Raw genomic sequence first — 14,780 nt, forward strand, 5'->3', positions numbered from 1 at the left:
GTGCCGCGAAATTTGAAATTCTGTCGGAGACGACGGAGTCTATAGCTAAGTATATATCTGGCAGGGAAGTTGAATGTATAAAACCTTTTAAGTACCAAACACAAAAATTTTAGGATTAATATAAAATTTGATATCAATGTCATATTTGTGTTGATGAAAAATGATATTGTTAAGATACAATAAAGTTTTGTACATACTTACCTGGCAGATATATACTTAGCTATAGACTCGGTCGTCCCGACAGAATTTCAAAACTCGCGGCACACGCGACAGGTAGGTCAGGTGATCCACCATTCCCGCCGCTGGGTGGCGGGGTCTGGAACTATTCCCGTTTCTAAGCCATAATTTCTCTTACAACCTGTCTCCTGAGGGGAGGCTGGGTGGGCCATTAATCGTATATATCTGCCAGGTAAGTATGTACAAAACTTTATTGTATCTTAACAATATCATTTTTGTACAAGTAACTTACCCAGCAGATATATACTTAGCTGATTGGCACCCTTGGTGGCGGGCAAGAGATAGCTAAAAACCAAATAATACTTAACTAAATACATTAAAAAAATCAGGGAAAAAAACAACCTATGTTCTTGGATAACATAATCCATAGTTCCTACCTTATTGGGCTGAAGACTTCATGACTACTGTCGATGAGTCTGCTTGCCTCAAGAGTTTCAACGAGGAATGAACCTATGGTTGAATAACTCTTGGATCGTGTCAATGGGGGCGCTAGCCCGCTTACGCGACAGAGACTATACTGGATCGTACCAATGGGGGCTGACCCACTTACATGGTAGAGCCTTGACCTTTTGTCATATCAATGGAGACTCGCCCTCTTACATGACAGAGTTAACGGTTATAAAACAAATCACAAAGAGCACTGAAGCCAATCCGATCACCTGACCATGTAGTCTTGTTACAATCTATGAATTGTAAGAGGGTCCCTATTCCCTCTGACAATTAACCAATAAAAACAACCACCATAAACACAGTAATTTAAGCCTTAAACTAAATAGGAAGGATTAGCCTCAGCCCCTTCTCCCAGCACTGAATTCGCCGAAACATACGCTCCCAGAGCAAAGCACTTTTCGTACGAAATTTTAACATCTCTTAGGTAATTCGAGGCGAACACCGAATTACATCTCCAAAATGTCGACTCTATAAGAGCCTGAAGCGACCATGTTTTGTGAAAAGCCATCGACGTAGCTATGGCTCTCACTTCATGAGCTCTCACTCTGAGAACCTTGAAATGCTCTCTTCGCATTTAAGGTGAGCTTCCCTTATTACATCTTTTTTATGAAGAATGTAAGGGCGTTCTTAGAAATCGCTCTTTTCGGATCTCTTACAGCAGAGCCAAAGACTTTCTTCTGTACCTTTCAGCAACGTTCTTCTTCTCAGGTAGAACTTGAGTGCCTGACTGGACACAAAGTCCTTTCTAGTTCTCCTCTGTTAATGAAGATATTCCTTTTATCTCAAACGCTTCTTGGCCAAGGCTTTTGAGGGATTTTCATTTTTCGCTAGAAAAATGGTTGAAAGGAGCAAATCGCTGAATCTTTCTTAAACCCCACTTTACCTTCCAAAGCTTGCAACTCGCTCACTCTCTTGGCTGTTGCTAACGCAAAAAAAAAAAAAAAAAAAAAAAGGAATAAAGACTTCTTGTTAAGTCCCTAAACGAAGCTGCGTGAGACGGTACGAATTTTTCCGACATTAGGAACTTGAGGACCACATCCAAGTTCCAGCTAGGCTTCTGATTACATGTTCTTTCGTGGTTTCAAAAGACCTTATAAGGTCATGAAGGTCTTTATTGTTTGTCAGATCTATTCCTCTATGTCGAAAAACTGAGGCCAGCATACTTCTGTAACCCTTCACTGTTGAAACTGCCAGGTTACAGTCTTTTCTCAAATATAGGAGAAAATCTGCGATTTCAGTTACAGAGGTACTGGAGGAGGATATTTTCTTTTCCCTACACCATCTTCTAAACAATCCCACTTCGACTGATATACTTTAGAAGTGGAGACTCTTCTGGCTCTTGCAATAGCCTTCGCCACTTCTCGTGAAAAGCCCCTTGCTCTGACAAGTCCTTCGACAGTCTGAAGGCGGTCAGAACTTGGAGCGGGGAGGGTTTTTGGGGTTTTGTGAAACCTGTCGAAGTGGGGTTGTTTTGAGAAGATCGTTCCTTAGTGGAAGCGATCTTGGAAAATCCACTAACCAACTCCAGCACCTCTTGTGAACCAATCGAGAGCCGGCAAAGGGAGCGATGAGGGTCATTCTTGTTTCCTTCCGAGCAAGCGAACTTCCTCAACACTTCTCCTACTATCTTGAAAGGAGGGAAGGCGTACGCGTCCAAGCCCGTCCAATCTAGCAGAAAGCTGTCTACTGCTACTGCTTGAGGATCCGAGATCGGGGAGCAATAGGTTTCTAATCTGTGGTTCTTGTTGTCGCGAACAGGTCTATATTTGGGCCTTCCCCACAGATGCCACAGTTGTTGGCAAATCTGAGGATTGAGAGTCCATTCCGTGGGTAGGACTTGTTCTTTTCTGCTTAACAGATCTGCCCGGACATTTTTTCTCTCCCTGCACAAACAATTGTGAGGAGAGATCTTCCTTTCCTGTGCCCAAATCAGCAGATCCTTTGCTGATTCGTACAGGGAAAAGGAATGCGTCCCCCCTTGCTTCTTTATATAAGCGAGGGCTGTTGTGTTGTCCGAGTGAATCTGAATCCCCAGACCTGAGACCTGTTCCTCGAAATGAACCAAAGCTAGATGAATGGCTGCTAGCTCTTTCTTGTTGATGTGCCAGGACACTTGTTCTCCTTCCCAAATGCCTGACACTTCTTGCGAACCTAGGGTCGCATCCCCACCCTGAATCTGAGGCGTCTGCAAACAACGCTAGGCGCGGGTTCTGTAAGCGAAGGGAGATTCCTTTGCTTAGTTTCTGTGGATCTAACCACCAACGGATATTCTCCTTGATCCGTTTCGAGATTGGAAAAGTCTCTCCCAGATTGTTGGACTTCCAAATCCCACTTCTCCTTCAGATAAATTGAAGGGGTCGTAGGTGAAGTCTTCCTAAGGAAACGAACTGTTCCATCGAGGAGAGGGTCCCCAGCAAGCTCATCCATTCCCTCGCGGAAACAATGTTCTTTCCTTAAGAAGACTGACACCTTTTCTAGGCAGCGTTCTCTCCTTTCCTGCGAAGGATACGCTAGAAAATCCGAGAATCCATCTGAATCCCCCAGATAGACAATACTTTTGCTGGGGAGTCAGCATGGATTTCTCGTGATTTACTAAAAGTCCTAAGGACTTTGTCAACTTTAGAGTCACTAAAAGGTCCTCCAGACATTTTTTCTCCGATTGGGCTCTTATTAGCCAATCGTCCAGATATAACGAGATCCTGATCCCTTCCAGATGTAGCCAATAAGCTACATTCTTCATGATGTCCGTAAACGACTTGAGGGGCAGTCGAAAGTCCGAAGCACATCGCTCGAAGAACTGAACACTTTCCCTTTGGAACATGAACCTCAGAAATCTTTCCTTGCTGCCGGATGAAATTGGCACATGGGAAATACGCATCCTGAATGGTCCAGGGTGGGACACCATCCAGTCCCCTGGACGAAGAGCAGATAGAACAGAGGAAGACGTCTCTCCATTGAAAATTTCTTCTTCAAGACAAAGAAATTCAGGGCACTGACGTCTAGAAACTGGTCTCCATCCCCCCGATGCTTTTCGGTACCAGGGAATAGACGATTGTAGAATCCTGGGGACTGGAGATCTTGAACCAGTTCTACCGCTTCCTTGGAAAATCATCCTGTTCCACTGCTTGCAACATAGCAAGCTTTCGGACCGGATCCGAGTATCTGGCGGTTAACTCCCTTGGAGTTGTCGTCAAGGGAGGATTTTCCCTGAAGGGGATCAAGTATCCTTTTTCTTTTTTTTTAGGATAGAGAGGGACCAGGAGTCCGCTCCCTTCTGCGCCCAGACTTTTGCAAAGTGGAGTAGCCTGGCGCCTACTTTCGTCTGGAGGACTTGCTGTTCATCTAGACTTCCGAAGGACCTTCTAGATGGTCTACTCTTTCTCTCTGGTCTTCGACCTCTAAGAGGGGCTCTAGAAAAGGATGGCCCCTCGAAAGGGCTGAACAAAAGAGGGTCTCTCTTTCTTCTCTATCGGCACTGCCGGCCTAAACTTCTTGGCTGAGTGCGTGAGTAGATCTTGAGTTGCCTTCTCTGTAAGAGATTTCGAAACCTCTCTAACCGTCTCTTTGTGGAAAAGGTGCTGGGGATAAAGGAGCAAAAAGAAGAGATGTCCTTTGCAAGGGTGATACTGCTCTTGCTAAGAAAGAGCTAAAGACAGATCTCTTCTTCAAAACTCCCGTCCCAAAAAGAGAGAAACTTCCACAGAACCGTCCATGACCGCTCTGTCCATGCAAGCCAGGACGCTCGAAAGTTCCTCCATGGAAACAAAGTCCGTGTCCTGAGCTCTCTTCGCTAATGCTCCTAACGCCCATCCATAAAGTTGAAGACTTCAGGGTTTTAAAGAGGCCCTTTAGAAGGTGGTCCAGCTCACACATGCCCCAAGTCGCCTTAGCAGAAAGCAACGACTTCCTCCTAGCAAGAGTCCACTAAGGAAGCAAAATCCGCATCCGCGGAAGAAGGCAGGCCTAACCCCATCGGCTCTTTGGTCTCGTACCACCTTCCTGGTTTGCCTGTTAACTTGGAAGGAGGGCAGGAAAAAACTGTCTTGCCCGCTTCCCTTCTGGAAGTCAACCACTCTGAAAAAAGTTTTCAATGCCTTTTTTCATACAAAGAGCGGGGGCGCATCTTAACGAAGGAAGACGATTTAAGAGCTTTAGTGCTGGACATCAACGATCCTGGTGAAGAGGGTCCGCAGGATGAAGGAGTCTCCGAACTCCTTTAGCAGCAAAAGAGAAAGTCTCTTGTAGTCCGAAACCGCTACATCTACAGGCTCTTCGTCTTCCGATACCTGGTCCAACGATCTACAGAGAGATCGTTTTGGAGTGATCTGGCTCTTCACCCGGGAGAAGCAACTTCCTTTCCCGAGAGGGGAGGTGCGAACATTAGCACTCCTCTTACTAAGAGTGAGGCTTCTGTCTGTCCTGGCAACACTCTTGTGCCTACGAGACGTCTGCTGTCTAGTCGTCGGTGTCGGTGGCGCTGATAGCCTCTGAGCTAGGCTTCCTGCGTCCTGATTCAGGGAGCTTGAACGATCGCGTCCTGATTCCTGACGCTTAACAGGCTGCGCCCTAACACTTGCGCCTAACTTTACTCCTGGTCCTGTTTTCTGGCGCCCTAACTCCTGGCGCCCTGGACTCCGAGCCCTGATCCTGGCGCCCGACTCCTGGCTGATCCTGGCGCCCTGATCTGGCGTCCTGGCTCAGCGTCCGATTCCTGCGTCTAGCAGAATCCTGAGTCCTAATCCAGCGTTCTAAGAGGCTCTTGACGTCCTTTCTTGCGTCTTGCTGCCTCTTTGCGCCTGTCTGGCTCCTGGTCCTGAAGACCCAAGGGATCCTGATACCTAAATCGGTTTTTTCCGGTTCCTTGTAGCTAAACCGCTCGAGAACTTCTGCTCGATGCGCTGTGTCTAAGAGGGCGCTTCGGGAAGCCAGCCTATAGGGCGAAAGGGCTCTTCTCTCAGGAGAACAACTCCTATCCGACGAGTCCCTTGACGAAGGCGATAAACGCCCTGGAGATCGTGAGAGTTCTCTCCTATACGAAGAAGGACGCTTAGCGGAACTCTTCACAGGGAGCGGAGACATCCTTCCTCCTTGTAGAGTCCTTAGCAAAAGAGCCTACGAGCGACGCTAACTGCTCTTGCAGATTAACCAAAACTTCTTGGTCGGATCCTGAAGAGCAGGCTCCTCTTGTCTAGTCCTCTTAGGTCCCGAAGGCCAATCCTCGGGGAAAACGCTCTGGGCTGGAGTCAGCAGCGTCTCCTTTAGGAGCCTTCCAGGCTCTCTTCAGAGGGCGCGAACGGCGGGAGGCCGAACTCCATCCTCGTTTAGGAGAGGAAGAGTCTGAGGCCGAAAACACTCCTTTAGGACGTCCTTTTCTGCGGCAGGTCCGAGGCAGCCTGGGACTTAACAACAGGATCGCCGAAGGGACGCCTGACCGTTGGGGATGTTCGCATCCTCCCTGCGGCTTTCGACATTCCTCCTCCCCTGGTCCTGGGAGTTTGGAAGAGGTCTAGGCCTAGGAGCAATGAGGAACCGGTCAGACGCCCCCTCCACTGCACTGGGGACACTGCACAAGTCACTATCACCACTCTTACCTTGGTTTAGAGCTCGTAGCTGAGCTTGAAGTTTCTTAATAGAAGCTTTTACATTTTCCCCTCTCTGATGAAGAATCTTTGGATTCATAACAGGGAGAAGCAGCTGAAGCTAAGGGAAAAAAAATTGTTAGAAGGATAGTTAATTTCTTGTTCTAAGGGAGACAAGATCTACTAGATGACCTAGCTGAAGCCTTCCTCACTCTATCTCTCTCAAGCTTCCTAACATATGATGATAATTCCTTCCATTCAAGCTCCGTAAGGTTCTCGTGCATTCCACACAGGTGTTAATAAAAGAACATTCATTCTCCCTGCATTTAGCGCAAATACTATGCGGATCTAATGCCGATTTAGGCAGCCTAACCTTACAGTCTTCCCTACTGCAAACTCTAAAACATAGGTGAAGCCTTAGCGTCAGACATCGTGAAAGAGTAGTCAAAACCAAAGTCGAAAAACAGTCCACAATAAGCGTATGCCAAGCCAGAGACAGAATACGTCACCAAAAAAACCAATCCAAATTCTCGGCAAACGAGTTGAAATCCAAGATGGAGGAACGAACAATAGGTGTTTTGTCCGTTCAACCGACAGAGAAATTATGGCTTAGAAAACGGGAATAGTTCCAGACCCCGCCACCCAGCGGCGGAATGGTGGATCAACCTGACCTACCTGTCGCGTGTGCCGCGAGTTTTGAAATTCTGTCGGACGACCGAGTCTATAGCTAAGTATATATCTGCTGGGTAAGTACTTGTACAAAACTTGAAATGTAAAGATTAACATTTATTTTTCTTTGTAAGTTTGTTTTTTATGTTCTTAAGAGACCTACTAAAAGCATATCCCTTTTCCATTTTCTCAGAATGAAGCAAATTAAGTTTATGCTGCATGAAAATGTAGGTAATTATAGATATCAGAAAAACACATAGCCAATGTATTAGTTATAATTTTATTTGGCTGAACAGATTTTCTTCTTTATATCTATATCTATATACATCTATATCTATATACATACATACATACATACATACATACATACATACATACATACATACATACATACATACATACATACATACTATATATATCTATACATATATATATACATATATATATACATATATATATACATATACTATATATATATATATATATATATATATATATATAACATATATACATATATACATACATATATATACATACATACATACATACATACTATATACATACATATATATATATATATATATATATATATATATATATATATATATATATATATATATATATATATATATATATATATATATATATATACATATATACATATATACATATATACAAATATATATATATATCTATATATTTATATATTTATATATTTATATATATATATATATATATATATATATATATATATGTATATATATACATACATATATAATATATATAGATATAGATATATAGATATAGATATAGATATAGATATAGATATATAGATATATAGATATAGATATAGATATATATATATCAGCAATAGAAGAGTTCCGTGGAAATCGGAGACGAACAAATAATAAATATTAAAACCAGGGCTTGAATGAAGAGCATCTTTATTTGCGACTAGTTTCGGAGATTTACTTTCCTCCGTCATCGGGCAATCTATAATGAAACTATATTATTTTACAATTAAAATCAATGACGTAATATAAGTTACATTAAAACAAAGTAAAATAAGATAAAATTACATAATTACTATAAGTTACATTAAAATTAACGAAGCAAAATAAAATATAAAATACACAATTACAAGACATAATAACCTAAATCTCGCAGCAAAATCTTAAAATATAGAGAAATACATTGTTTGTAGTCAAAGAGAGCAGAAAAAATCTAAAAATCTAAAAACAGCAATTCAACAGACCTTTCATTATTACAAAGAGAGGGAGGGTTTATCTCTTATGGTATATAGAGACTCAACCACTCCGAGCTCCATTGCGTTGGTTCTGCAAGTAAGGACTGAGAAGGAATCTACATTGATAGGATGGTCATATTCTTCAGAGTGTTGACGAATGGCACTAAATGGTGGTTTGCTTAATGGCCTATTTGTCCTAACGATCTTCCGAGATGTTCGAAGATGCGAACCCTGAACTGTCGTTTTAGATTTTCCAATGTACATTGCACTACAGCAATGACACTTATACTTATACACAATAGCTGACTGCAGTTCAGTTGGTATCACATCTTTGAACCTGAAGAATTTTTGTAATGTAGATTTAGGCTTACAAATATTACTCGAATGTTTACTTGTGGGTAGAATTCATGCAAAAGTTTGGTTACTCTTTTTTTTTTTAACATTAAAGGACCTATTTCCAAGAAACGTGATGGGAAAATACATAACTGCTCTGTTGACAGTGACAGTTGTAGGTTTTGGAAGTAATAATTTTTGAAGCTCCTTTCCTATATACGTTATCAGTAAAAACTTTTCTTTGCTAAAACCGTTCAAAAATAAGCACTGCTTTGATGAAATTAAACTCTAGGTTCATATTAACATAATTTGAACATATATTAAAAGCCCTCGATGTTAAGGTCGTAATCAAATTTCTCTTGAACTGAACAGGAATAAATGAGGACATTTTGGTGGTCAAACCCGTGAAAGTCGGTTTCCTATAAACAGATGTGATAAATCCGTTTTCACTGTGGCTGATTAGTATATCAAGAAAGGCCAGCTTTCCTTCTGCCTCGGTTTCTGAAGTGAATTCGATATTGCTGTGCTTTGAGTTCAAATATTCTAAAAACAGTGAAATGTGGTTACTAGATCTAAAGAGTATACGGTTTACCTAAGGTCCATAAAGAAGATTGTCCTTTAAGACCAATAATGTTCTGCTATTGGTACATTAATTACAAGTTAGCAAAATTTCTGGTACCTATTCTAACACCGATCACCTCCAACCAGTACAGTGTAAAGGACTCGTTACTTTTGTAAACGAAATTTGTGAAGTGAATTATGAGCAATGTGTAATGGCCAGTTTTGACATTAAATCTTTGTTTACTAACATACCCTTAAAGGAAACAATTGACATATGTGTTAACGATTTGTTTAAAGATGCCGATAAAATTGAAAAGTTTTCTAAACAACAGTTTCATCAGTTGTTATCACTAGCTGTAAGTGATTGCTTTTTTATGTTTAACAAGGAGGTATATAAACAGGTAGACGGCGTAGCAATGGGTAACCCATTAGGACCAACACTAGCCAATGCTTTCCTAGCTCATTATGAGGAGGAATGGTTGAATGAATGTCTCTAAGATTTCAAACCTATGATGTACAGGCGATATGTCGATGACACTTTCTTAATCTTTAGATCTAGTAACCACATTTCACTGTTTTTAGAATATTTGAACTCAAGCACAGCAATATCGAATTCACTTCAGAAACCGAGGCAGAAGGAAAGCTGGCCTTTCTTGATATACTAATCAGCACAGTGAAAAACGGATTTATCACATCTGTTTATAGGAAACCGACTTTCACGGGTTTGACCACCAAAATGTCCTCATTTATTCCTGTTCAGTTCAAGAGAAATTTGATTACGACCTTAACATCGAGGGCTTTTAATATAGTTCAAATTATGTTAATATGAACCTAGAGTTTAATTTCATCAAGCAGTGCTTATTTTTTGAACGGTTTAGCAAAAGTTTTACTGATACGTATATAGGAAAGGAGCTTCAAAAATTATTACTTCCAAAACCTACACTGTCACTGTCAACAGAGCAGTTATGTATTTTCCCATCACGTTTCTTGGAAATAGGTCCTTTAATGTTAAAAAAAGAGTAACCAAACTTTTGCATGAATTCTACCACAAGTAAACATTCGAGTAATATTTAAGCCTAAATCTACATTACAAAAAAATTCTTCAGGTTCAAAGATGTGATACCAACTGAACTGCAGTCAGCTATTGTGTATAAGTATAAGTGTCATTGCTGTAGTGCAATGTACATTGGAAAAATCTAAAAACGACAGTTCAGGGTTCGCATCTTCGAACATTCTCGGAAGATCTGTTAGGACAAATAGGCCATTAAGCAAACCACCATTTAGTGCCATTCGTCAACACTCTGAAGAATATGACCATCCTATCAATGTAGATTCCTTCTCAGTCCTTACTTGCAGAACCAACGCAATGGAGCTCGGAGGGTTGGAGTCTCTATATACCATAAGAGATAAACCCTCTCTTTGTAATAATGAAAGGTCTGTTGAATTGCTGTTTTTAGATTTTTAGATTTTTTCTGCTCTCTTGAATACAAACAATGTATTTCTCTATATTTTAAGATTTTGCTGCGAGTTTAGGTTATTATGTCTTGTAATTGTGTATTTTTATATTTTATTTTGCTTCATTAATTTTAATGTAACTTATAGTAATTATGTAATTTTATCTTATTTTGCTTTGTTTTAATGTAACTTATATTACGTCATTGATTTTAATTGTAAATATTTCATTCATTAGAATTGCCCGATGACGGAGGAAAGTAAATCTCCGAAACTAGTCGCAAATAAAGATGCTCTTCATTCAAGCCCTGGTTTTAATATTTATTAGATATATATATATATATATATATATATATATATATATATATTTATATATATATATATATATATATATATATATATATAATTATATATATATATATATATATATATATATATATATATATATATATATATAATATATATATAGTGTGTGTCCTCAATGGTCATTTGAGTTGAGTAGCATCAAAGAGCAGGATGGTGCTCCCACCTCTGACTTAATGGATGCCATCAAGTCTAAAAAATTACAAAAATATTTCGTAGTTATTAGAGCAATCAATAAGTAGGGTAGGGTTGTCAGATGGTGGACCAAACTCATCAAAGTGGTCTAGTACCTCTTGTACTTCCAGGAATAACCCAGTAAGTAAGAGGTACTGGGTTTTATGGGGCTTGTCTAGTGCCATAAAATCGACAATTTATGGCGCCATAATTGGGTGAGTTCCGGTTATTGGTGCCATAAGCACCATTATGGTCCCATAAATCACTGAGTTTCGGTTAATGGCGGTTTTCACTTATCGACACACCCACGGAACGGAACCCCCGCCGATAACCAGGGACTGTATGTATTTAAATTTGATTATTAAAAAAGAATGTTTGTTGCCCTCGTCTTGAAAAACAAAACAATATCTTGCTCTTGATGCTTAAAGGTTGCCCACCCCTTGCATTAGCTATGCAAGCTGGCTCCAGGGTCCTATGTTGCATAGAATATATGTCAGACTTTGTTACTTAACTTAGCAGATTTGTTTATTTACTGGAAAGGGAAAATCCCCAAGCCACCTGTTAAGCTGAGTTGCCACTATAAACATTCAAGTACTGAAAAAAACTTTTAATAGGCTTTTACCATGTGATTTGCAGAACACCGATCCTGATTTCCCTCCTCGGGCTTCCCACTGAATACAACGACTCAATGAACGGATATACATCTCTTCGCCATATGGGAAAATCTTCTTACGAAGTTGTCTAAAATGCTCAGCAAAGAATAGCTAGTGAAACAAGAGTAAAAGTTTTATTATAGTGTGCAATGGTTAGGTTAAATTTTAGTAACAATTAGGGCGAAGTTGGATAATTTAATTTTGCAAGATATTTCATTCATTTCTAAATCAAGGTCAATTTTGATTAAACAAAAATACTGCCTCTCACTTTGCAGTAAAACTTTGCATGCTGATCAAACCACTGTAGTTCTATATGGAAATCCTTTAAAGCTTTGCTCTTATCAGCATCAGTGGTAGCAGATGAGATGCAAAAATCAGAGTCCTCACTTCCTAGACTTTCAGCACCACTATCAGATGGCAGGGGGGGATCCTTATCTCCAACCCTGTTAACAAGAACACATAAGTTGCTTTTCCACTCTATGCTAACATGCATAAAAAATCACATGAGTGCAAAACAAATTAAATACTACAGTACCATGCCTTAATACAGTACATCAACAACTAGCGGAGGATTTGGTCTAATGACGCCGTTTCAGCACTATTACTGGTAACTTGATGTTAAGTGCCGTTGATGGCATTAATGGAAAGAATAGGTTTCACATTAATGGTGGTGTAACTTTATGCAACATGAAGTTACAGCACCGTAAGTGGTGTTAAAGCACCCAATAACAGCAAAAAACCAACTTTTCAATGTTCATATGTAAGACACATAGTTTTAAGTCTAGACGCTCTATCAGCTTTCCTATGAGTTGATTTTAATTTCATGTTAATGAGCTAAAAAAGCAAACAGTTATTGAAAAATTTTGAATCACCAGTATTCTCACCTCTCAAGTAAATATCTTGCTGAACTGCAAATAAATCATCATTTCTAAATCCACAACTGCATTTCCCAAACACATCAACTTTACTTAAAATGCTAATTTATCTGGGAATGGTGTCTTACATTATTCAAGATTCAGGTTTCAGTCAAACTTACCTGTTATTACTGCCTTCTTTCTGTAAATCTTTAAGTCTCTTTTTAAGCAAAGAAAGCTGACGGTCATAGTCTTGTGATGCAAGGGCATGAGCTATGATGGATGAGGGTTCATCTCCAAAGACAACCACGGGAATTTTCACTTCTGGGAGCAGAATATAATGCTCATTTGCTGGAAAGGGAGACTGGAAAAAAAGGGCCATTTAATACAAAGTAACTTTTAAGTTATACACTCTACGCAAATTAGGAATTTAAAAGCATCAGCCCTTAATGGATAGCCATAATCATATGACTCATATGAGTTAATATTATACGCCATGTGACTTAGATGAAATTAGCGGTAAAGATGTTCATAGCAATTCAATGGTCCATAAATGACTGGTGGCAACTGTAGTAGCTCAGCACAGGACAGAGGGAGATCAGTATGCCTTGAGACTTCTCTATCCCATGACATCTTATCATTTATTTGCTCATAAATACGTATACCCAGGGATTGCTGTTGGCTTTAGTTCTTTTCTTTTATGATAGTATGTCAGCTATAATTGTAATTTTGCAAAGAAAAGTGCAAGGAAATATAGAAAAATATGTATACCTCCCAAAAAGTTACTTCATCTCCCCATCTCAGTAAATCTCATAAATTTACAACAAATATAGGTACTACTCAGAATTTGTTAGTGATTTTAGTTCTTATCTGTTATGATATTGTGTGAGCTGTTAGTTCTTATCTGTTATGACATTGTGTGAATTGTAATTATAATTTTACAAAATAAAATAAATTATTAGAAAAAAATATGATATTGTTATGATACAATAAAGTTTTATGCATACTTACCTGGCAGGTATATATATAGCTGTATTTTCTGAAGTCCGACAGAATTTAAAAAACTCCCGACACACGCAGTGGTCGGCCAGGTGGTTAGTACCCATTCCCGCCGCTGGGAGGCGGGTATCAGGAACCATTCCCATTTTCTATTCATAATTTTTATTTCCACTGTCCCCTGAGGGGAGGTGGGTGGGTACTTGAATATATATATATCTGCCAGTTAAGTATGAACAAACTTTATTGTATCATAACAATATCATTTTGCTCATGAACTTACCTGTCAGATATATATATATAGTTGAACCCCACCGTTGGAGGTGGGAAGGGACAGAATAGAAGGATTTTGGGACACAAATGCATGCAGATGATTTACATCTTGGTTCCACCTGTTAGCATAGCCGACTTCGTGATTACTGTCACCCAAGTCTGCTTCTGCTTTACTAGAGTTGCCAGCGAGGTAGAGACCTATAAAGCTGGTGCACTCCAGATGATCTGTCAACGGGGGCGTGACCACAATGTGACTAGACCATATTGACCATACCATGAGGGCTAAGAAGTAAAATAAATATATATATATAATTATATATATCACCACCTGAACAACCTAGCCAAAGTTAATGTGTGTTAACTAAGGCTTCAGAGTTAAGAAGTCGCCGTTGTCAGCGACTCCACAACTAAATTAAGAGCTCTTCCTAACCATTTTCTACAGGATAGGATGAGTGGTACTTCTTGCCCCCAAGATTGTGTCTGCAGACACGTATGGCCACAGCGAGCAGCAGATCTCATATGCCATCTTCACATCTCGCAGGGAGTGTGAAGTGAACCCAGAGTTGCTTCGCTAAAACATGGTACTCAGGATGGTGCTGAGTGCCATGCTCTGTTGAAATGCTTCCGAGGCCGCGCCCTCACCTCGTGAGCATTCCAGATAAAAAGATTTCAAATCTTTGTGCAAACACAATGAAGGAGCATTTTTTGAAAGAACTCCTTAACCCTAAAACCAGGGTGTACTTCGATATGGGCAAGTCTGGTCTTTTCTTGATTTTAAGTAGATAAAACTTGAGAGACCTGACAGGGCACAGGACTCTCTCTGGCTCCTGCCCACTAACTTGTGCCATCCTTGCTTCCAAGATCCTGGCCCAAGGACAAAAAGGGTTTCCATTCTTAGGCCATAACGAAAGGCTTAGAGAGCACACCGCCTTGTGTTCTC

General features: G+C 40.0%; 1 protein-coding gene across 5 annotated transcripts in view; it reads right to left on the reverse strand.

The window, feature by feature from the left end:
• The window catches only part of LOC135197012 (1-phosphatidylinositol 3-phosphate 5-kinase-like), a 385,140-nt gene that overhangs the window by 15,893 nt on the left and 354,467 nt on the right, over positions 1-14,780 (reverse strand). For all 5 annotated transcript variants that reach the window (XM_064223905.1, XM_064223907.1, XM_064223904.1 and 2 more), the window contains 3 exons: positions 12,754-12,935; positions 11,986-12,160; positions 11,687-11,828 (listed from right to left, as the gene is read on the reverse strand). In XM_064223905.1, coding sequence (XP_064079975.1) covers positions 11,687-11,828; positions 11,986-12,160; positions 12,754-12,935 — 499 coding nt within the window. The remainder of the gene's footprint in view (positions 1-11,686; positions 11,829-11,985; positions 12,161-12,753; positions 12,936-14,780) is intronic.

The sequence above is a fragment of the Macrobrachium nipponense genome, chromosome 18 (assembly GCF_015104395.2).
Source record: "Macrobrachium nipponense isolate FS-2020 chromosome 18, ASM1510439v2, whole genome shotgun sequence".
NCBI lineage: Eukaryota > Metazoa > Arthropoda > Malacostraca > Decapoda > Palaemonidae > Macrobrachium > Macrobrachium nipponense.